Here is a 22,174-nt window from a genome sequence, read left to right as displayed (position 1 = left end):
TCTCTTCCTGTGCATGAAAAACTTCCAGGAACACACCCCTTCCCAACCTGTACCATGGCCACCCTGTAGGGCTGGCAGGTACACAAAGCAGAAGACAGAGGGACTCTGTCTTGTTTTCTTAAAAGTCTCACATACAGCAGAGCATAGGAATGGAATAAGATGACAGCTATAGAAGTTCATGGACAAATGCTCCCAGTTGCATTTGCAATTATAATGCTGAGGTGAGTGTCCACAGAGTCTGCTGCAAGGGGATGGTGCCAGCATCTAAACCTCTTTCAGTGGCAATCGTCACTTAGCACTAAATAAGCACAAATCTCACTTTTCCTCGACATGCTAGAGGCACTTTTATTTCCTCATGCTTCCATGCTTCATTGTTAGTAGCCGTTTCTTAGTATGACGGAAAATTAGCTTGAAAGATGATTCTGGAGAGTTTGTGATGATGTCTCATCCTAATGGTCACAGCATTTCGGTGTCTACTTGGGCAAGTGCTTAGGGAGAGGAAGTAAATCCTGTCCCCTCTATCTTTGGTCAAGCAGTACTATGGCTATTTAGAGACTTCTAATGGAGCCATGGCTAGGGTATGTGAAAATCCATAAGAATGGAGTATGTAGGAGTGTAGACCCCACCTGTAGACTCTGATACACTGCCTATGGTCATTGTTGGTCTTCTGGAACAATCTAAGAAGGAAGGAGGTTAAATCAGGGAAATAGGACAGGAAGAGAAGTACTAAATTCTCTTCCTTTTTTTTTTTTTTTTTTTTTGTGGTACTGGGGTTTGAACTCAGGGCCTATACTTTGAGCCACTCCACCAGTCCATTTTTTGTGATGGGCTTTTTGAAATAAGATCTCATGAACTATTTCACCCTGGCTGACTTCAAACCATGATCCTCCTGATCTCTGCCTCCTGAGTAAGCTAGGATTATAGGTGTGAGCCACCAGCACCTGACCAGAATTCCCTTCTGCCAAGTGTATGGAAACCCAGGCTACATCTGGCTGACCCAAGGAAGGCCAACCAGCCTGCAAGTGTGCACAGCCCAGGGGACCTTTGAGTGCAGTATTTTCAGCCACGTGAGCAATCATCCTTCCTTCTCCTCTTCCTTATGCCCTCACTTTCCTGGACACATTTGGCCATTTATAGGCTGATGAGGGACGTCCATGGTCCAACCTGCTCTCAGTCACAGTGTGGGTTCAGGGCCAGGAGGAAGGGCTGTTTAACCTGCTGTAAAGTCCAAGGGCAATATTTTGTAAGTTCATACAAATCACCACTCCATTCTGCCTGCTGTGCCTTGCCTCCTGCCTCAAAATGGGCCAGGGAGATTCTAACTGGACTCTGATGGGACAAAACACAGGAGACCCTTGGTCCTCCTATAGAAACTAGCATCCTCTGCTAGGCCCTCCTTCACCCTCACCCAAGAGCACACTCTGGGTGCCATGTTTGACAAAGCCACAGCCTGTTAGGATAGCAACATCCCTTTCCAAAATCTTTGGGTATTTTTCTCCTCCTCCTCTTCCATGTTTTTAAATGAAACGGGAATGCCACCGATGTGATGTCGTTCACACTGCAAGATGACAGGACTGTTGTGCGAATGTCATTGTATTTGCCAAATGGTCCACTCGTCATTTCTCAACAAACAAATGGATGGTGTCTGTAAGTCGGCAAACACGGTTGACATTTAGCCCTGTTTATGTTCCTCCTTTTGCTGCATGTTTTTGGTTCCAAAAGCTACTGTCTGAATCAACAGTGCCTCTTAGAGCAGGAGAAAAGTCTGGTAGCAGTCATTTTGGCTGCTGAGTCCATATTCTCTTTGGGTTGCATGAAACCTACTGCCCAGGATCAAGTCAAGGAGGGAGAAGAGAACAGCTAAGCTATTTGGTTCAAATTCTGTATGTATTTTAAGATTAGGATGGGAGAGGAGCACGTGGGGAGAAGAGAGAGCTGTCAGAACAGGCACTCGTGTCTGTGGTGAAATGCAAAGTCTCTAAACAAGTGAGGTTCTGCCATCTAAAATAGAGACAGTGTAGTCCCTCTCCCCAGTCTGGGCCATACAGTGGGTTCAGGTTCCCTGGGCATAAGCTCTGCCATCTACCTCCTTAGGCTGCTGAGTGGAGTCGTGGTTGGGATTATGACAGCCATCTAGATTCAGCCACATGTCAGCTGCAGAAGGAATCACGCTCTTTCTTTTTTTAATTTTCAGATGTTGTATGCAAAGCCCAGGTTTCAAATGAGTAGCAATTATCCCCTATTACTTAGTGCTGATCAACAGCACCTCTACGTCTAATTGCCAACCTGCTGTAATCATGTAGACTATTCTTGCTTTCGCCAGAGATGGAAGGACCAAATTTTATAAATATTGCTTTATTGTCATTATTCTGTTAAACAATTAGGGGATATGGCTCTACCCTTGCTTTCAAATGTCTCTAGAGCCCCAAATGGTTTCTGGATTTGGTTAATGAATCTGCATGTTTTCTTGCAGGTAAGTGACAACCCCCTGTCCTAGTCGGTCTATCTGGACTTGCCCTTCCTTGTCTGTTCGTGCTCCTTGGTGGTTATCTGCAGCTTGTCAATCGTGTAAAGTCAAGAGAAGAATGTATACACATATGTGTTTTGAATAAATAATTACTTATTGGCATAGGTACTGTATACACATGGCACACCAACCTACAGTATATATAGCAAAGAATCAAGGAAGCTAAAAATATTATCCCATATGTTTCACTATTAAAGTCATGGATTGCAAAGGCTTGGTAGTTTGAACGGGAGAGAAAAATTCCCTCAAAGTCATAAATCCTGAGTGACAAATGCTGGTGAATTGCAGGTCCCTCAACCTGTGGAAAACCTGCTGGGAGGAGGGTGGGGGTCTATTCTACCAGCTCACCTGAGCTTACAGAAGTGGGCCCGGTAATGGTCTCTCTGGCACCTACCGCTTGTACCTGATTGCCATGTACTATGTAACACTTTTAGAAGAATACAGAAAAGTACAGTAATTATCTTTCTCTGTAGTATTTAAGCAGAAGTATTGCTAGTTTAACATTGTGTCGTATTAACCAGGAACAGATGACAGTAAAATTCCAGCGAACAGCACCTTGACATTCACAACTTCAAATCAGTGATTGAAGCAAGATGTATAAACTTGCAGTGGGTTTATCGTGTGCTCTCCACTAGCTTATTGTTGAAGTAATTAGAAGATATATTAAGGTGTTCCTGGTAATGAAGACATGTGAGTTCTCATAATTGTAGCTTCCTGAATACGTGTCAAACTATATCTTTAAGTGTGCTGTATGCTGAGTTACAAGTTAGGTCATTTATGAATGGAATGTTAAACCGTACTAAAAATGCTTCGTAACTTATCTTGGTATTGCTAATAAAAAACCTGTGAAACAGTAGTGCAGTTTTGAGTCATTATGTTACTACATTTCACAACCCCTCTCCCCCTTCACCCCTTGCTCTTCTTCTCTCTGTTGGAAACCTCAACAGGACACCTGGGGAATCATTTTTCATTTTCCATCCATCTTTAAGGTGGTCCTGTAAGCAACAATGTCTAAACACACAGCAGAAAAGGGACTTCCTGATTTGGGTGGGAGGGCTGTGATGGGTGCTTGAGATCCAGATGACGTGTGTCCCTGTCTCTGTCAAGTAACTCTGAGGCATCTGGACCCTACTGCTACTCACAGACTTGTGGGTGGGGATGGGGAAGGGGACTTGGGCACAGAGCTTTCAGTACCCAATCCTAGAAGTGGGAACAAAAGCTTATACCCATCTTCTTGCCTCAAAGCTGAATGTTTTCTTTTTATTCTGCAAAGGGAAGTTGTTAATGGACAGGTACTCAGGATGAGTGGAGTTTGGGAACATTTTAGTCATGCCTGTGTTCATTGTAGTAGACTTTGCCTGTTCCTCCCCCCGACTCCACCTCCCCAACACACATCTTGCCTCCTAATGGGGCAGGATGCAGAAAGGAAAGGGTTGTGTTTATGTGCCTGGCTTCGTTGCCATTTCACAGGGACTCCAAGCTTCTTGGCCTAGGTATGTTTTGCCAGTTTCTCAACTCCGTGCACAGCCCTGCTTTTTGTCCAGCTGGTCCTGTGGGGAAAGGGCATAGAATTTAAAATCCCAAGTCTGTAATTCATACCCCCAAATAAAGAAAGCATTCAACAAGGGGACTGAGGTCCAAGGATGTCCACTGGAACAGCCTTGGCCTTGCAACTGGACAATGACACAACTTTGACTGGTTGAAACATTTCCTCTTTCAGTGTTTCTCAAGGTGACCCCAAAGACCGAAGGATAGCATTAGGCTTCCTCTTACTTGGGGGAGAGATGGAAAATGAGAGGCCTAAGTCTGAGATGTGACAAGAGCCCTAAATGGAAAATGTCGATCTTGGAGAAGGTTTCAGCCCTCCCCAGAGTTCAGTCTCCTGATTCCTTGCAGGTGAAATTGTAGGTTCCAGTGGAAAATGGGACTGGTTCCAAACTTGTAGCACTCTCACTGCCCAGGTCTACCTGGCCATATCCAAGCGGGCCAGATTGACGGGGTGCAGACTGTGCTTGCACAGAAAGGGAGGTTCCTGTAATCTCATCTTCATTTCTGATATGGCCCAAGTCTGGTAAACTGCCCCAAGGGAAGTGGGGTGCAAAAAAAAAATAAAATAAAAAAGCAGGTGGATTCATACAAGCCCAGGGCTGAGCACAGTGTCCCTGGCATTATCCATCATTTGTGGTCACTAGCATGTTCCCTGGAAGTCAGACAGACACCATCACACGTGCTGGTTTGGTCAGTGTGGCCAGGATGGGAGCTCTGAGGGGCCCAGGTGCAGCCTGAGGGCCAGCCCTTAGGATGAGGGAGTGCAAAGCCAGAGAGGAAGGAACCCTGAAGAAGGGAACACATCATCTGCCCCTCTGCTGACAGCTTAGGAAGGCTCCCTTGAGCCACATATGCAGGCATCTGCAGCTCTCTCTTCCTTCCACAGGGGCCCAGTCCCCCTAATGGGGTCTCTAATCTGAAGAGTGGGTAGCATTTCCGTTTGTAAAGCAGAGGGTATTTCCTCAGTTGTTCCCTCGTGGAAACTTCTCAAGCTCAGATGAGACCTTTGTGGATTGTTAGGAGCTCAGTCCCAGCCCCTTCCCCACCTCCTAGTGTCTTACAGTTCCCCTGCTCCCCGCCCCCCTCCTCCTCACCACTCCCACCTCTGGTAACAAGTCCCTTCTCACCAGTTGAATGTTCTTGGGGGACATCCTGTCTCCTTCTTGTAGGGGAGCTGGGTGAATTTGGGCCTCTGGAACGAGTCATCTTAATCTCACAACTCTGCATAAAGACTAGCAATTCTGTCTCCTGCTGGTCCCTGTCTCCCCCAGAATTTTCACCCAGTTCCATGTGGAATTAGAGAAAGCCCCAGCTGTTTGGAGTCAGACTTGGGGCAGACACAAACACCCCCCCCATTGGATCTGCCCTTGGATTACAATCAAGGCCTTTCCAACACGATAGCCCACTGGCCTGAAATGCATGAGAAACCTCTAAACCCTGTCTCTGGAGCAGAATTATCAAGTTACAAGGTCATGTACACACATATATGTGACCTCAGTTGGGAGAGACCGGAAGGGGCGTGATAGCTGCAGAAAGGGTTATCAGATCACTGCTTCCTTCCTACACATTTGGCGGTATATTTGCTTTTAGTGAAATTGACATACTGTGAACTTGGGGGACTCTGAACTTGGGACAGAGTTATCAACGATTTGTTATCTTCCTGAATACACAGCTGCACATTGACAGCGCTGCCTCTAAGGTAACAGATTCCGTCTCGGGCAAACAATGACATGTTGAAGGTTAAAGTCAGAGAACTTGGTGCAAGTATTTCATTAGCAAAAATACCCATTTGTGCACCCTGACATTGGCTGGCTTCATGAGGAGTTTGCCTTCCACGTTCTTTGTGGAGTTGTCCGGACACACCCATTTAATGGTAACCCACTGCTCACAAGGTCAAGTTTCCATTTTGAAATTCCTGCTGTCAAATTAACATAAAATGCTCTCAATTATCCACATAAAAGGAGAGATGCAACCAAGTAGGGAAAACAAATTTGCAATTAATTTGCCAAATTATTGCCCGTTTTATATGATAGACAAGTGGTTTTTCTGTTTTGAGTTCAGTAGTTTGTACGTCCCTGGGGGATGGCTTGGGCTGATCACAGGTCAGGGCCACTCCAAGGTTTGCCATAGACCTGGGGAAGATCTGGAGAAGGTGGATGTTTTGCCTGAGGCAGAGTTGACTCTGTGTGGGTGGATAATTAAGGGCTCCCACTGGGTGAGGAGCCAATAATCTCTCCTCTAAGACTCCCGTGGTGACATGGTTGAGATCACCCATAGATCAAGACCTGGGTGCAGAGAGTTGGTGTGGGAGGCCCTTGCAGGTAGTGTGAGGGAGCGGTGGGGAGAAAGAAAAGTATGGCTGTAGTATGTTCCCACAGCTCACTGCTGTGGAAAGCATTAATCCCTCTGGAACCTTCAAGCTACTGGGAGAGCCTCCCTCCGAGCCATGCCTCTGGTGAGGGTGTGTGTGTGTGCAGGGGGGCGGGAGGGTGTTATTCACCAGCTCTGCATCTTATTGACAGTGTCATTTCAGCCCACCACATGGTCAAGCATTCATCTTATGGTCACTGGAAAAGTCCCCAGGCAAAGAGCAAGTAGAGGTCACTGGCATGTCAGGTAACCAGAGGGAAGGGGCAGGTCCCCACAGTGTCCACTACAAATGGTAGGAAACCCCTTGACCCAAACAGCTTCCCACTCTCCTAGCTCCACTGCCCAAGCCATGTCTCTGTGGAAGTGAAGTGCTTTTTTTAAGTGTTGCAAAGCACCCAGCTTGTGAGTTAAAGAGCAGGCTTGTCCCCAGGCAGGAATGGAGGGCCGGCCTGGGGGTCAGAAGACCTGGTACCTGGCATCAGCTGTGTTCCACGGAGCTCACACAACCTATTTGTCTTCATCAGTGAAGGAGGGGGAAGCCTGAATGGCTTCTCAAGACCTTCGTAGGTGTCAAAGTCTTCAACTCTCATGACACATAGCCTTGACTTTTCAGATGACCATTTGGGACCTCTAAGTCCTTTGTCCTCAGGAGCACTGATCCCGGAAAATGAGAGCGAAGCTGGCCGGTCCACAAGCAAGCAAGAACACAGCGGGTGGGATTGAGTAGGGCCACCTTCTATTCCAGGGAAGAGGGCTTGGCAATCCTCAGAGATATTTTTATTAAATCATCAGACCATTGAGGGATTTCTCTTTTAATTCTGGAAGTCAGTCAAAACAGAAAAAAGAGAGAGAGAAAGGGAGTCGGTGGAACTGGATTTTCGGCTTCATAAAGTGTAAAGAAAAAGCTGATTAGTTGACATGGTTTTCTGTTTTCAACCTCTTGTGCTCACAACTGAGCTTGAGAAGATGACATTTTTCATGACGATTGAGGATTTCTTCAGCAATTTGCAGATATCAATCTGTGAATCAGCATGTCTCTCTCAGATATAGGTGCCCCATGTCTGCCACTTCCACCCAACACACATGCCCAGGATTGGTCAGAACACAGGTCCCGAGAGACAAGGACTGGCAGACCATTTTGCACCAGAGAGGCAAGAAAAGATTACATCCACTTCTTTCCCTCCCTGGAGCCGTTCTACTCTTTCCATCCTTCCATTCGGTGTTGCATGGGCCACTCACAGCCACTCTCAGCTAGCAAGCCCTACGCTTGGGACAGTACGCACTGTTCCCAGGTCACTGGAATGCCTTGACATGACGCTTCTTAAACCACCTGCCTCAGTACCATCATCCATCAAACAGGAAACAGGGACACGCTTAAGAGAATAAAATGACAAAAAACTTGGAGGTTGACAAGTCAACCTTATCTCAATTATTTTAGGATTTCTGTTGCCAAGCAAGCCCTAGACAGAATTCCATGAGAACCGGGAACCTGCTAAGACCCTGCAAAGTGGGCAGAGGATCCAGGAAGGGTGCTGTGAGATATGGCACCCTGGTGTTGCCAATTATACTATCCCTTAAAGGCCTCTGTCTGGACCCCTATCTGGGATCCCCGTACTGGAGGCCTAAGGGAGATCCTACAGAAGGATCCCTGTTGGCTGTAACTCAGTTGCTCCATGTGTGTGTGTGTGTGTGTGATAGAGAGAGAAAGAGAGAGTATAGTATATGTATACATATATAGTTATACATATATATTTATATGCATACATATGTATTGATGGTCCTGGGGTTTGAACTCAGGGTCCTGTGTGTATAAGACAGGCACTCTACCACTTGAGCCACTCCTCCTTTCCTTCTTTTTAAAGGACTTACAATTAGGAAAATGACAGCAAAGATCTCTATGGTCAGATAGTGGGAGCAGGATTACTGTCCCCAGGGCTTCCGTTTTACATTAAAACTTTGTTCTAAATCTTAGGGGAAATTTTCTTGAGACTTTGGGATAAAATGAGTGATGACCTCTCATCTATACAGGCTAAACAGCTAGATTTCCATAATATTGGAACGGTTTTGTGAGGTCCCCACTTTTTAGCAGAAGATGCCATGTGAAGTGGGTGACAGGGCAGGAATCTGGCAGACTGACTCACTATCTTGGAACACACAAGTGGGAGAGGGTCTGAGTGTCGGGCTGGACGTGACGGGTGCTCCAGTGGTGGGAAGGAAGATGCTGGTGGACCCCTTCCCTAGGCCTGACAACTCCCAGCAAGAAAGCCCAAGAACAGTTTGAGGACAGCCACCTTCAAAATCCCCCAGACTGGACCCCTTTCTCATTGTGTTGGGGTGACCCACCCCCTGGAGCTTAGGGCAGAAGGAAGGGAGAGAGAGCCATAGAGGAACCCAGGGCAAAGGGGACCAGAGAGTGAGAGAAAGTGAAAGTCCTAAAGTCAGAGAATTGTAGACTTGGATCTGGATGGAGAGAGAGAGAGAGAGAGAGAGAGAGAGAGAGAGAGAGAGAGAGAGAGAGAGAGAGAGAGAAACAGAAAGGAGAGGCCTTCCAGAAGTAGAAGTGGCCTGAGCTGAGCTGCAGGTGGCAGGGTATCCATGGTCTGATGCCCACCCTGCTGCTGGAGCTGGGCTGGGAAGAGGTTGTACATGGAGATTCTTGGTGAGGCTTCTGGGAGGCTGCAGGGTCAGGTGAGGTCCCCAGGGCAGCACCTGGCGGCCTGGCTAGGAGCTCCAGCTGGCCCTCCTCCCTCTCTACTCCCCAGCAGCTAGTTTCAGGAGGAGAAGCTGCTGCTTAATCAGAATTATTTACAAGATAATGGTCCATTGTTTGCGCTAAGACAGATGTTGTCTGTGGGAACTTTGTGTTTTATGCTGTTTTGCTGCTCTGCCTTCGCTGGGTGCAGATGGGATCCTAGCAATGTGAGTTATTATTCCCAACATTGGAAATGGTTGGCTCGGCTCCTTCACTGCAGCCAGGGCTTGGCTGGGCAAGCAGAACTGGGCTGGCCCTGGGCACGCGTTGGGGGACGGGGGTGTGGAGATAGTCATCACTGGCTGTGGGGCCCCCATAGTCCATCTAGCGCCTTGGAGCAGCCTGTGATTAAGAAGGTCACATTTCCTTGAGAGGCGGGTCAGGGTGATCTTGTCCAGCGCAGGAAGGACTCACTGTGATGAAGACACACTCGCTATGTGTTGACTTCAGCGGTCACTATTGACATCTCAAATGAGGGTGGCCATCTGGTCCTCTTGTTGCCACAAGGAGAATGCAGCCCCTCTGGTTGGGGGCTGTGTTGTCTCCCCTCCTTTTTTTTTTCTTTTAAACTTACCAGAGGGTCTGCTGGGGTCACTTGGTCAGTCAGCGCTGCCAGCTGTGACTCCTGCACTGCTACTTCAAGGGCAGGGGTGGCTATGTGTGTCCTGAGGGCTGAGCCAGGGAGCGATCTCACTCACAAGGAGGAAGGATGAGATGTGTGGTGAGCCTCACCCTGTCCAGGGAGCCTCCCCACTGAGGCAGGGGGGGCTGCCCAGGGTTGGCCCATTTTGTTATGCAACCCTTAAAGTCAGAGGGGTCCTCAGCAGGTGGGTCTTTCAGTATGTTCTGCTTACCTACCACCTCTGCATAAGCAAATTCACCACACGAGATGTCAGAACAATGACAAAACGAAGGCCAAGAGACAGACATCAGGAGACTCACTCTCAGGGACTTTTCTACTACACGGAATGGTGTCCCAACTATTCAAGCCATGATCTGCCCATTCCAGGGCCCCCTGAACTCCAGCTTAGTCTGCTGCACATAGCACGAAGTAAAGTATCCACAGAGCCAGGGAGAAGTGATGTAGTGAAATGCACATGTCAGGTGCTGAGCCCTGAGCCTGGTGACAGCACAGTGTCCCTAGATTGTAGCAGGTAGTATTGTCAATTACACAATTACATTACATCACTTTTCTATGCAATGTGTTTCCAATATCAGGCTGTGACCAACCATACACATACACACAGACACACACATCAAAGTGACATATTTCAGAGTCAGATTTGAATGTAGCCAAGTGAACCCAGCAGCCCAGATGCTTGCTGCCTCTATGCCCTGCATGCCTGGGAGAAGTTACTCAGAACTCACTCACAATCCACAGCTTTTGTTCCTCTCAAAAACCAACCATCTTGACTCCAGCAGCAATCGTCATTTCTCCGTCATTTTCTGATACCCAAGGACTGGCTCTGGCAAGCCTTAGCAGCAGGATCCAGCCCTCAGCGCCATACTTCTAAGTTTATTTTAAAATAATAAGTACTTACTATGAAACCAGGTAAGGTGGCGCATGCCTGGGAATCGTAGCACTTGGGGAGCTGAGGCAGGAGGATTGGGAGTTCAAGATTAGCCTGGGTTACACAGTGAGACACTGCCTCCAAAAGAAAACAACAAAAAGAAGTCCTTATAATGAGCCAAGGCCAGGTCCTGTTCTCAGCCTCTTGTCAGGGACACTGCAAATGACATCCTTACCTTTTACCCTAGGAAGGGTACTAGTGTTTCCTCAGGTATATGGAGGCTCAGAGATGGTCTCTGTCTGACCTAAAATCACCAGCAAGTGAGCGAGGAAGCTGAGGTTCAGAGCCAGGCAGTGGAGATCCCTGTGTGACCATCTCCATTGCCACTTTCCTGTGCCTTTAAAGCTCTTTTGAGACAGATCCAAAATAAACCAACCAACCAATAAATAAAAAGAGCCCAATCCTGCCAACCTGTGAGTCTGGGGTAGTTCCAAACAGCAATTCCAATCCCAGAGAGAACCTAGGAATTTCTACTCAGAAGCTGGCAGGAAAGGGTGCTGGGGGGGACAGGAGGTGACTAGGTGTGTTGGTTGTGACTCATGTGGTCTTGGACTGTAGGCCATGTGACCCTTATCTGTCCACAAATGATAAAGATGCATTGATGACCTCAAGAGTTCTCTCCTTTCACAGTCTGCAAATCAATTATTTTGGGGACTGTATTTATTCAGACATTTCCCAGTCTCATGGAAAAAAACACCCAAAACCTGTTGTCTCCCCCTTCCCTGGAAGGGAAAGAGCCTCAAGGAAACCTGACCACTCACCTCTCAGTTGCTCCCTGGGGTGCAGGTGTGTTGAGGGGAGTGGAGACTGGATGGCCTGGACACCAGCAAGGTGTTCTGGCCTGGGCTGCTGCAGGGCTAGCCTGCAACCCAGATAGAAGCAGAGGTCAAAGTGCAATGATATTTACCAGCCTTATTCTGATGGTGTGAGCAAACCTAGAATCCCCAGCAACCCCGGTTATATCTTTTAAAGTCCCACAGAGCTGCTTCATATGTGCCCAATTACCTCTGTGGAGCAGGGGGGGCAGGGGGAGCTCCCTCGCTGGGTGGGATGTGAACTTGAACTTCCAGAGGTCGGTGGCTGGGATCTGAGGCCTTTGAGCCTGTCACTCCTCTATAGCCAGACCTTTTCTGTTAAAACTGTTTAAATTACAAACCAGTAATAAAAGGATCATATGTGTTTCCCACCGAACAGGTTCTTTAGGGCTATTACGATAATTAAAAACATATGGTGCAGTACTAGTCAGAGGGAAACGCAGATGTACAAATTAGGTATTATAGAAGGGTTTTCTGCTTTTGCCCTTTTAAAAACGTCAAGCCAAAGAAGTTTAAAGAGATGAAATGGCAATTGTGCAGATAGTAGGTAGCATTTTGGTTTTAGAATCATTAAATATATAAACCCTTTTTATTTTTTTTTTAAGACTTAATAGGAATAAACAGTTCCTGATAAGTGAAGGAAGAGAGAAAGGCATCCAGGCTGGGATTTCATGGGGGAACAGGCTACATTTTCCACCTTGGGAGATCTTAGATACCATGAAATCTTTTGCATTTTTTATGACGCTGTTGTGCACAAAGAGGATTATATTTATTAAATATTGAATTATATTACAATAGAATTGATGGGAACAAAGCTGAGGATTTCTCTACAGTCAACTTTTTACCTGTTAAAAGGCAAAGATGCAAGTATTGATTGGTGTCGAAGTAGTCATTTGTTTTAATTTAAAATATACGATTGATTTTGAGGAAGTGATAAATACTCTTAAAAAAAAAAAGTTGGGAAGATTCCCACGGCTGTCTGTTGATGGCTTTCCAATGTGGATGGTCCAGACAGGTCAAGTTCGGCTGAGCTGGGCATACTGCAATGGATTTTGGGCTGGCTGGTAACATTCAGCTGGGCTCTGGGGTGCTCGAGCCAACAGGAGCTCAGTACTGACTCATTAGGGCCCTGGCTCAGCAGCCAAGGATGTGGGACTTTGTCTCCATATGTCTGCTGTAGAAAACCAACAGACCTGCTCTGCAGAGGAAGTATGGCCTCCATGCTTCTGTGCCTCAAGACCTCACCTCTTGTTCTCCAGGGAACCACTCAGGTGCTCCCTGAGATGATTTTCTAGAACTGGGCCAGCCTTGCCCTATTTGGCACCCCTTCCTGGATGAGAATCAGTGGAAGCTATAAAGGCGTCAAGTGATGAATCAGTAGGAATTTGTGGAAGGCAGAGAGGGGACCACTGATCTACAACCAAGCCCCTGAAGTACTCAGCTAAGCAGAAGTGTTGGAAGCCCGTTGTATAATTACTGAAATTATGAGTAAGCAGTAGTGACAAGGTTTTGTACTGAGGTATTAATATACATTTTTATAACCAGAAGCTTCCCTGTCTTGGTCATCATAGCTTAAAAGAGTTTACCAAGGCAAATGTCTTCCTTGGCTGTCTTTGCTGAGGTCCTCCGTTCTCTTATGCTTCACTTTCCATAGTTCACCCCTTTTACATGGCATAAAAGGGCCATCGTCCTACTGTGTCCTGTCCTTTGAGGGGCTGTGACCCCACCTCCCCTATTTCGGTACCTCTGGATTAGCCAGCCTCCTCAGCTCAGACATCTTGTAATGAGATCAAAATGTGTGTGGGATTCCTGAACCTTCTATCTACAACACAGGGGTTGCACACAACAGTGGTTCACATTGGGAGTGAGGAGATTTTCTTCCCCAGGGAACATTTGGCAGTGGTTAATACCACTGACATCCAATGGGTAGGAACCAGGGAGGGTGCTAAGCCTCCTCCAAACAGGACAGCCTCCCTGACAGAGAATGGCTGAGCCCTGAGTGTCCACAGCACCAAGGCTGTGTGGGTAAACGCACCAGGCTTTTTGGTGAAGCTCCAAGTTGTAGAAGCAGTGGCCAGTCAAGTAGCAAGGCTTGGCCTCGAGCTAACATTAGCTTCTCCCATTGTGTGACCCTCCTCCAAGTCATGTCACCATTGGAACTCAGGCTTTTGTGCAAAAGTTTGCAGAAAATACAGTGTTTGGAGGCAGAAACTTGTAGCAGAAAAACCCCAGCACCTTCCCCCCAGCTCGAAGTAGCATCGCGAGGGTGGCAGCTGCGAGGCAGCCCGGAGTCAGCCTTTTCTTCTCCCCTGAGTGATAGATAGCAAGTCTACCCATTGTGCACGTAGGTATTACCACTTTAACTTTTACTGAGGTAAAATAACACCTTGTCACTCAGCGCAAGTACCAATCACAAAATGAATTAATTGTAATAACTGTTGTCAACAGAACAAAGGACTTGTTGCTTTCCTAAGCAGATTTCAGGGCCACTGAGAACTATATACAAACGTTCCCATTGGGCAGGCTGGCGGAAACCAGTCAGAACATAATTGTATCTGTCTATCTCTTTATTTTGTTTTTTAAGGGCTAAGGAATCCAGTTAAAAACCTATATTTTAAACATATCAATAAATATACCCTTTTTTGTGTTTGTGATGTCTCCTCAAAAAAAAAAAATCATGGAGTCTTGAATAAATTGACTATGAAAATAGCACTTGCCACTGGTGTTTCTAAGTAAGGGCCAGCTATAGAAGCTGCCTGTGGACTCTAAGTCATAAAGGGAATTATGCCCAATTACCCTCCCATAAAACACCCTCTCATTTCTGGGAGTTATCAAAACACATCCTGCAGACAAGCGGTCAGCTGCCCCTTCTCCTCAAAAGAGCACAAGTGGGTCCCATGCTGGGTCCACCAAGCGCCTAACCACCTTCCTGTTGAGGCACACAGACTTGTTTGGAGTCAGACTCTTTTTCAGTTCCATCCCCCCATTTTTATTTTCAGTCTTGCTTTTTTTACATCTTAGCATACTTCCCTTTTTAGAAGCCCTATAGGCAATCTTCTAAGAAAGAGGTGTGCCTGGGAGAAAGAGTGGGCAGAGGGGCCTGGGGTGGGGGTGGGAGTGGAGACTGGGTCTCTCCAGGTCTGGTTTCAAGCTGAGTCTTCTGAGAAGGGGATCTCTGGAGACCAGGAGTGGGCCACAAGCTGAGGGTGATTGACCTTTGAGGATATGCTTGGGGCATTGATGAGGTCAAATTGGGGAATGACCCACAGGCCAGGTGGCCATAACCTTCTTTGGTAAGGATTGTGAAAGATCGTGCACTGGCTGCCTACTTCTCTCATTTCTTCTATGCCCACCACCTTCTCTTATTCTCCATTCCTTTTGGGCACTGTGACTCCAATATCTGGCTTCTGAATCCCAGGCCCATCCCACCAGCTATACCAGACTCTCCCAGCATCTCTGATTCTCTGGTGGGGCAGCCTGTTTTAATCTTCAAACTCATGGGTGAGAGGCCATCTTGAGTGTGTAGATCAGGAAAGGACTTTCCCTTGGCTGTGAACCAGAGACAAGGGTGGGTGCTGCTTTCACAGTCCAACCTGGTCCCTCTAGGTGACCCTCTGGGACAGCCATAAGCAGTGCCTCCTTCTTGGTGGCACTTGGTGTTCCTGTGACCCACCCTTGTAGCTTCCAGGCAACTGGTATTACAGAGGGAAGGACCATTTCAGAGGTGGGAGTAAGAGGCAGGTCTCTCATGTCAATGCAGCCTTGACTCAAGTAGACTATGTGTTTGGATTCGTGTGGTCATCTTCTGCATAGAACCATGGACCAAAAAATAAAATATGATAAGAGCCCTTCTCTGGAAAAAGACTCTTCTCTTCTGCTTCCTGTGGCTGGTGTTCTCTGTAGGCAGCCTGGGAAAGCAGACTACCTCTGTGCAATTCTAGGAGAGGTGACTCTGTAACTATTGGTCACGCTAAGGTTCCAGGTCCCAATCCCAAGAGTAGGATGTAAAATGGGACTACAAAGGGAGTTATGGGATGTGGGGGAAGCAAATGGAAGAGGCAGATCCCCTGTGAGTGGAGGGTCATTCTGACAGGACTGGAGACTCCTATGGCCTCCCCCTCCTGGCTTCATCCTCCCTCCACCCCACTGGCTTTGTTCTGGGTAACAAAGAGATGACACGCTCTGGAAACCTTTTAGAAAGAAGATTGTTTCCCTGGATGTTACTGCGGCCAACTGGTCACTTGTTTAGCACATGTTCAGTTATGCCAGAGAGTTGAGAGAAGGTCATCAGCAAAGCGACCAAGGCCATCACCCTTGTGAGGCTTACATTCTATGGGACACTGACAATAATCAAATATATATTATAACCTCAGCTTGTGATAAGAATATAAAGATGAAGAAGATGGGGAAAGGCTAAAGAGTAGTATGGGTCAGGAGCATATAGCCTGAAGGTCAAGGAAGGCCTCCTTTGCAGGGGGCGGGGGAATTGGAGAGACCTGAGTGTGATGAGGAGCCAACCATGCAGAGATTGAAGGGGGCATATCTCTAGGAAAGGGATTAGCAAAGATGAAGACCCTGAAACAGGGAAGTAATGGGATGTAGGGAGCCTCTTAGATCTCAGGACCTGTGGCTCTCTGTGTATGGGATTAGAACTTCCTAAAGTTTTCCCAGACAGGGTGGGTGTTTCATTTGAGTTTCTTGATGGCTGGAATCATCAACAGGGCCGGGCTTGTCATGTCCATTTTTACAGATCGGGAAACTGGAGCTCCAAGAGAAAAATAAAGACTTGTGTTATTTTTATTTAGTGGCAGTGAAAGGCAGACTGAAGTGCCTAGGTCTCCTTATACCAATACTGGGCTGGCATTGGTACCCAGAGCGCCTCTGCCAGTTCTTGGACCCAAGGATTTCCTCTAAATCTCACCAGCTATGCTGCAGGATGGTGGGTTGAAGGCAGGAACCATCACTGAATCTTTGCACACTAAACCCATTGCTAGAGGGGGAAAGGTAGAAACTAAGAGAAGAGGTCACATGATCTTGGAAAGAAGACATCATGAGAAACAGGCATTTCCCAGTGTCTCCCAAGGTAAGGGTCTTCCATCTCTAGATTGCCCAGGATAGACTCCACTCTTTGAATTACAACCTGCCAAGTTTTCCTTTTGGGTTCAATAAACAGGGAGCTGGAGCTATTCAAGACCCCAAATGGCTACATCCCCACACCCCTCAAAGTCTTCTGGAAAGCATGGGCTAATCCCTTGGCAACTGAACTCAGCCATTAGAGAAAGGTTGATGACCTCCCACTAATAACTGTTGCTTGGACCAATTTGTGACTGGGAAGTTCCACCCCATACTGACCTTGGCAACCCTAAATTCAGCCCCTCTTTGCCACCTTCCAACATGGCAGACATGAGGGTAGACACTGTCACCTCAGGGTGTGCAGAGCCATTCTTTTTCCAGGACTTCTGTTTCTGTCTGGGTGATCTGCTTTCAAATGAATAGCTATTTGTGGATGGTATTTTAGTGTTTTTACTTCCTCCCAGCTGGTTGCTATGTTATTTGTAACCCATGCCTTTCTGGCTTCCATGGACAGTAAGAGGTAGTTCACCCTTCCTTTTAGTTACAGTAGCATCTGTTTCGCCATACTGACAGGTAAAATAAGGAACTATAGCAATCTTAAGTTGAGATTGCTCTCAAATTGAGATGGTATGTGGAGCAGATGTTTCTTTTTTCCCCTCTAGAACTATTTGAAATGTTCTTTACACATAAAGGTAGACTTGCAGTGGGTCCAGAGGACAGATATAAACATGAACAAAGGTTAGAGCAAGAGACCCTTTAAGGAAGGAGGTGGATTTCTCTGCAGCCACAGGTCCAGGGTGCAAGTCCCAGGCCCACTGCCCCCACTGCTAGGCTCACCTGTCCTTGGGGAGGCTGGCCTATGGTTGCCTCCAGAGAGTGGGTAGCCAGGACAAAGTTGGCTGGCATGCCAGAGACCTGTTGCCTTTGCTACTTTCTAAGGCCAAGCCAAAGACAATGGGCTTGAGTAGAAGGACGGAATTCAGGCTTGACAGGTGTCACCTGGGCCTCTCAGTTCCAGGAGATCCAGGGTTCCTCTTCCATGTCCCCAAGATGGTCCCCAAGATGAGAGGCAAGTAAGCTTGATGCTGTTATGACACCATGCTCTGAAGAACTCATGACAGGCAGGCCATCACATAGCACAAAACAGAGTGTGGCACCTTGTTCTATCAATTTGACTAAGACAAAGTATATCCCGGTGGAAATGGATTTATTCTGTAGCACATATGAACTCAGGACCTCATGCTTGCTAGGCAGGTGCTCTTACTGCTTGAGCCACTCCTCCAGCCTGTTTTTGTGATGGGGTTTTTTTTTTTTTTTTTGAGATAGGGACTGTTAAACTATTTGCCAAGAGCTGTCTTGAACCACTAATCCTCTTGATCTCTGCCTGCTGGGTAGCTAGGATTACAGGCATGAGTCACCGACACCTGGCTGATATATGTATATATTTTTAATCAATGGGTTTCTCCCTCCCTGGGTTCTGCTGAGTCCTACAAGGGTGATTTGACAGGTGAGAAACTAAAGTATCTCCTGGCTGGAACCGGAGTTAGGTGCAGACCTTCATTGAAAGGTGACAACAGGAAGGTGGTGGGCTGTGGGTTGTCATCTGTATTTGGCACTACACAGACAGGTCTACACTGGCTTGCCTCTGCTTAGGCAGCCTCTACCTCCTGTGGTCTGTGCAGGGAGCTACCAAGTTTGCAGGAAGCCCAGCAAGGAAGGAGATGGGCAGTTGTCTACTCACTGACTTGTCATCTGTTTACTCTTGATGTCACTCACCATGTCTTCGCTGGACATTTCTCCTATGCCAGACGCTCTTCTTGGCAGTGGGACACAGAAGTGAACAAAACAGCCACAGACCTCAGCCCCACAAAGTTGTTTCCCTTCAGCTTTGTCTCTGGGCACATCCCTCGCCGACAGCACCTGCAGGGGATGACTTCCCTGGCATGGCTTGAAGAGAAACTCGTTCACTCCTTCCATGGTATCTCACTGTCTCACTTTGTGGTGGTTGGCCCTTTACCTATGTCCTTGAGATGGTCCCATTGTCCCATTTAGGCATCACCTATTTCAACAAGAGAAAGGAGACTGAGGAAATGGTGTCATCTTTATGCACCTGCTCATTTAGTAAATATTTTGCTAGAGCTCCAGTGTGTCAGATCCCCTTCTAGGCACTGAAAATGGGGGAGCCAGGATTACAAGTGTAATCCTAGCTACTCAGAGGCAGAGATCAGGATGACCATGATTCAGTGCTAGACTGGCAAATAGTTTGTGACACCCTCTCTTGAAAATATCCTACACAAAAACAGGGCTGGTGGAGGGGCTCAAGTGGTAGAATGCCTGCCTAGCAAGTGTAGAGGCCCTGAGTTCAAACCCCAGTACTACAAAAAAAAAAAAAAAAAAAAAGAAAGAAAGAAAAAAAGAAGGGACAGAACCCCTCCCACCTGCCAGGATCCCAGATTCAAGATGGAGATGGAAATACAAATTAGTGAAATAGCTGAGAGGTTAGAGGGGGAAGATTCTGGAGGAAGACAAGGCAAGCACACAATTTTGGGAGCCCTGGGTGGGGCTGGGGCTTCATGTGAGGTGACATTCAAGCAGAGTTTTGAAGGAAGCCAGTCAGCAGGAGGGTCAGGACAGCATGGTATAGGTGAGGCGACAATGAGAACCTAGGCCCCAAAGTGAGAGTTTGCACCTTTGAGCAAATTGAGGAGGAAACTGGCAGGAGACCGACAGGGATGAGGCACAAAAATACAGCCCCGGGATGTGTAAGCCACTGTAAGGACTCCAACTTCATGGGTGACAGTCTCACAAGCCTCATGCATAGCAGAAATTCTGCACCTGATGTCCTGCTTGTTCCTGTCTTGGGATTCCTTTTTTTCTTTGGTTTTAGTACTGGGATTTATACTCCGAGCCTACACCTTGAGTCACTCCATCAGCCCTGTTTTTTCGTGAAGGGTTTTTCAAGATAGGGTCTCATGAACTATTTGCCCAGGCTGTCTTCGAATAGTGATCCACCTGATCTCTGCCTCCTGGGTAGGTTTGATTACAGATGTGAGCACTGGTGCCCAGCTCTTAGAATTCTTAATAGTGTCCAACTGGGGGCCCTATATTTTCCTTTTGTGAACCCCACAAGTTACACAGCACTCCTGATCCTGGCTTTTACTCCAGGCAGAAGAAAGCCTCTGAAGGGTAGACTAGTGTCCAGAGCTGATCTGGACCGTGCTGGATGGGGGAGGGGAGGGGGGGACAGCGGGTGGGAAGGTGTGAGACTGCTGCCGTGATGGAGGAAGCAATGTCAGGCATCATGCGGTGTTAGTGGAGACAGGACAAGTGGCCTGCAATAGGACAAGTCCCTCCAAGCCTGCACGTGTGTCCTGTGTGGGCCTCATCTCCTTCCCTTCCTGTCTCCACGGCTAACCCTGCGCTCAGCCCTGGCCTTGCCATTTTGGAAGTCCCTGTTTCACTGTTGGATTGCAGCGTCTCCTTAGCCTTCTGTCTGCACCTTCCCCTCTCTCACCTCCTGGGGAGGTAAACAGGTGTCCTCTCCCTGCAGGTGTAGTGTGGTGTTCTCTGCTCACACCTGTGGGCTCCACAGCCAGATTCTGTTCTGAACAGTGAGGACCAGCCACGCTGCACCATCCGCGCTCCCACCCGCTTTCCTCTGTGACTCACTGTATACCTTCACCGGGAGTTGGGAGCCGGCTGCATGGAGAGGTCTGGGGGCAAGGGGCTCCCACAAAGACTGGCCAGTTTGAGGGCTGGATGGCTCCTGTCCTTGGTAGTGCTCTGAGTAACTCAGCCCTTCTCCCATGTGGATGGTCAGATGAAAGGACCTGTTACTTTCTGAGGATGTGTGGCTCTTTAGAAAGGTCCACGCCAAGCATGCACAGCCTGCCTCAGTTTCCCTGATCGCATGTTCATTTGGCAGCACTGGGGTTTGAACTCATAGCCTCACACTTGCAAGGCAGGTGCTTTACCACTTAAGCCACTCCGCCAGCCCTTTTTTGTGTTGGGTTTTTTTGAGATAGGGTCTCGCAAACTATTTTTCTGGGACTGGCTTTGAACCTCGGTCCTTGTGATCTCTGTGTCCTGAGTAGCTAGGATTATAGTTGTGAGCACTGGCACCCGGCAGATCTGTACTTTAGATATGCCTCTGTTGCCTGGTTTTTTTTTTTTTTTTGGAATTTTGTGGGGGTTTTTTTTCCTTAAATACCTTGATCTACTTCACCAAGAGTATCTTGAAAGGTAGCTTTATGATTTGAATCAGAAATGGCAGCAGAAGTCACAACTCCTCAGTGTTATTTATTGCTTTTTCTTTCAATACCTCATGTCTTCAACACAAAAATATAGAAAAGCTTTAAAAAATTAGATGGGGAGGCAGTGATGGTGATGGTGTAAATTTGCTTCCTGGCTGAGGCCTTGTATGCCAAGTTTGAGTCTGAATTACATATTTACAGTTGAGTTATAAGCCCCAAGGAAACAGGATTTATCATAGACACAGAGACACCATCTCAACCAGCCTGTTATTCTTGGGTCCCAGATAATATACTATGCAGAGCAGTCAGATATTAGCTAGTTATAAACAGAGGACAGAGGCAGTAAATTAGAGAAAGTATTTCAGCACTTTTGTATGTATTTATGACACCCAAACATGCATTTGTGTTTTAGTCTTTGAGATAGTATTTAAGTATTTCAGATTTAAAGAACGTTTTTCTGTTTTTTTCTTTTTTGATATGGCCGTGGCGCGGTCTTCAGCCCTGGCCGATCTTGGCCTTCTGTAGTTAGATTCGTGATATTTTCTTCCTTCTCTGTTGCTCATTAGAAAAATGTTAAAAATCCATTTTCGTCTGATTAATAATAAAGCTGATCGTATGTAACCTAATTTTCATTCAGTGCGGCCCCTGTCTGTGGAGTCATATACAAAGTGACCTTTGAATCGTCAGTGGACCCATAAAATACAATAGCACCATTGTCCTGTCAGAAATTGAAGATGTTTTACATCATTACAAAATTTAATGTTCCGTCTTTTCAAATGCACTCCTTTTCAAAGGCCACATTCCAATTGAAGCTCATTAAAATCGGACTCGAGTTTCCTGTGGTGGGGATGAAGAGACTTTGGGAGGCAGCGGGAGAAAAATGAATCACTCTTTTAAAACAGATATGGTTGCATATTAGTTGTGAAAGGTACGGGGACCAGAGAGCCTCTGCTGCCGGCCACAGTGCAGCTTTTGTGCCGATAAATCCAATAACTGCCTTCCTGAGCTCTTTCACTCCCCCCACCCCAGATCCTATTTACTTATGAATAAGTTGGCTCCCTAAATAAAATGGTTGTTTTCAAGTGCAGAGGTGGAATCCAAAGAGAGTTCGTGAAGAAAGCTGTCACATCGGCCTGGCAATTGTAGACTTTGTTTTGTTATTTAAAGACTGCTGTTTTGGAGACCTGATATTTTAGAAACGGAATCACTTTAGTGCACCAGAAGTGTGTGGTGGTAGGGGCTGGGGGGATGGGGACGGGGACTGG

The 22,174-nt window shown here is 47.0% G+C and overlaps 1 protein-coding gene across 18 annotated transcripts in view; it reads left to right on the top strand.

Moving 5' to 3' along the window:
• Znf536 (zinc finger protein 536) overlaps positions 1-22,174 on the top strand; it is a 463,499-nt gene that overhangs the window by 308,650 nt on the left and 132,675 nt on the right. The window contains exon 11 of one of the 18 annotated variants that reach the window (XM_074058794.1): positions 2,474-3,380. The exons of the other annotated variants lie outside the window; for them this stretch is intronic. Within the exon in view, the coding sequence (XP_073914895.1) occupies positions 2,474-2,481 (8 nt within the window). The 3' untranslated portion in view covers positions 2,482-3,380. Of the gene's footprint in view, positions 1-2,473; positions 3,381-22,174 lie in introns of those variants that run through there. 18 annotated transcript variants of the gene reach the window in all.

The sequence above is a fragment of the Castor canadensis genome, chromosome 16 (genome assembly GCF_047511655.1).
Source record: "Castor canadensis chromosome 16, mCasCan1.hap1v2, whole genome shotgun sequence".
In the NCBI taxonomy this organism is placed as follows: domain Eukaryota; kingdom Metazoa; phylum Chordata; class Mammalia; order Rodentia; family Castoridae; genus Castor; species Castor canadensis.
This window is presented reverse-complemented; position numbering and strand designations above follow the sequence as displayed.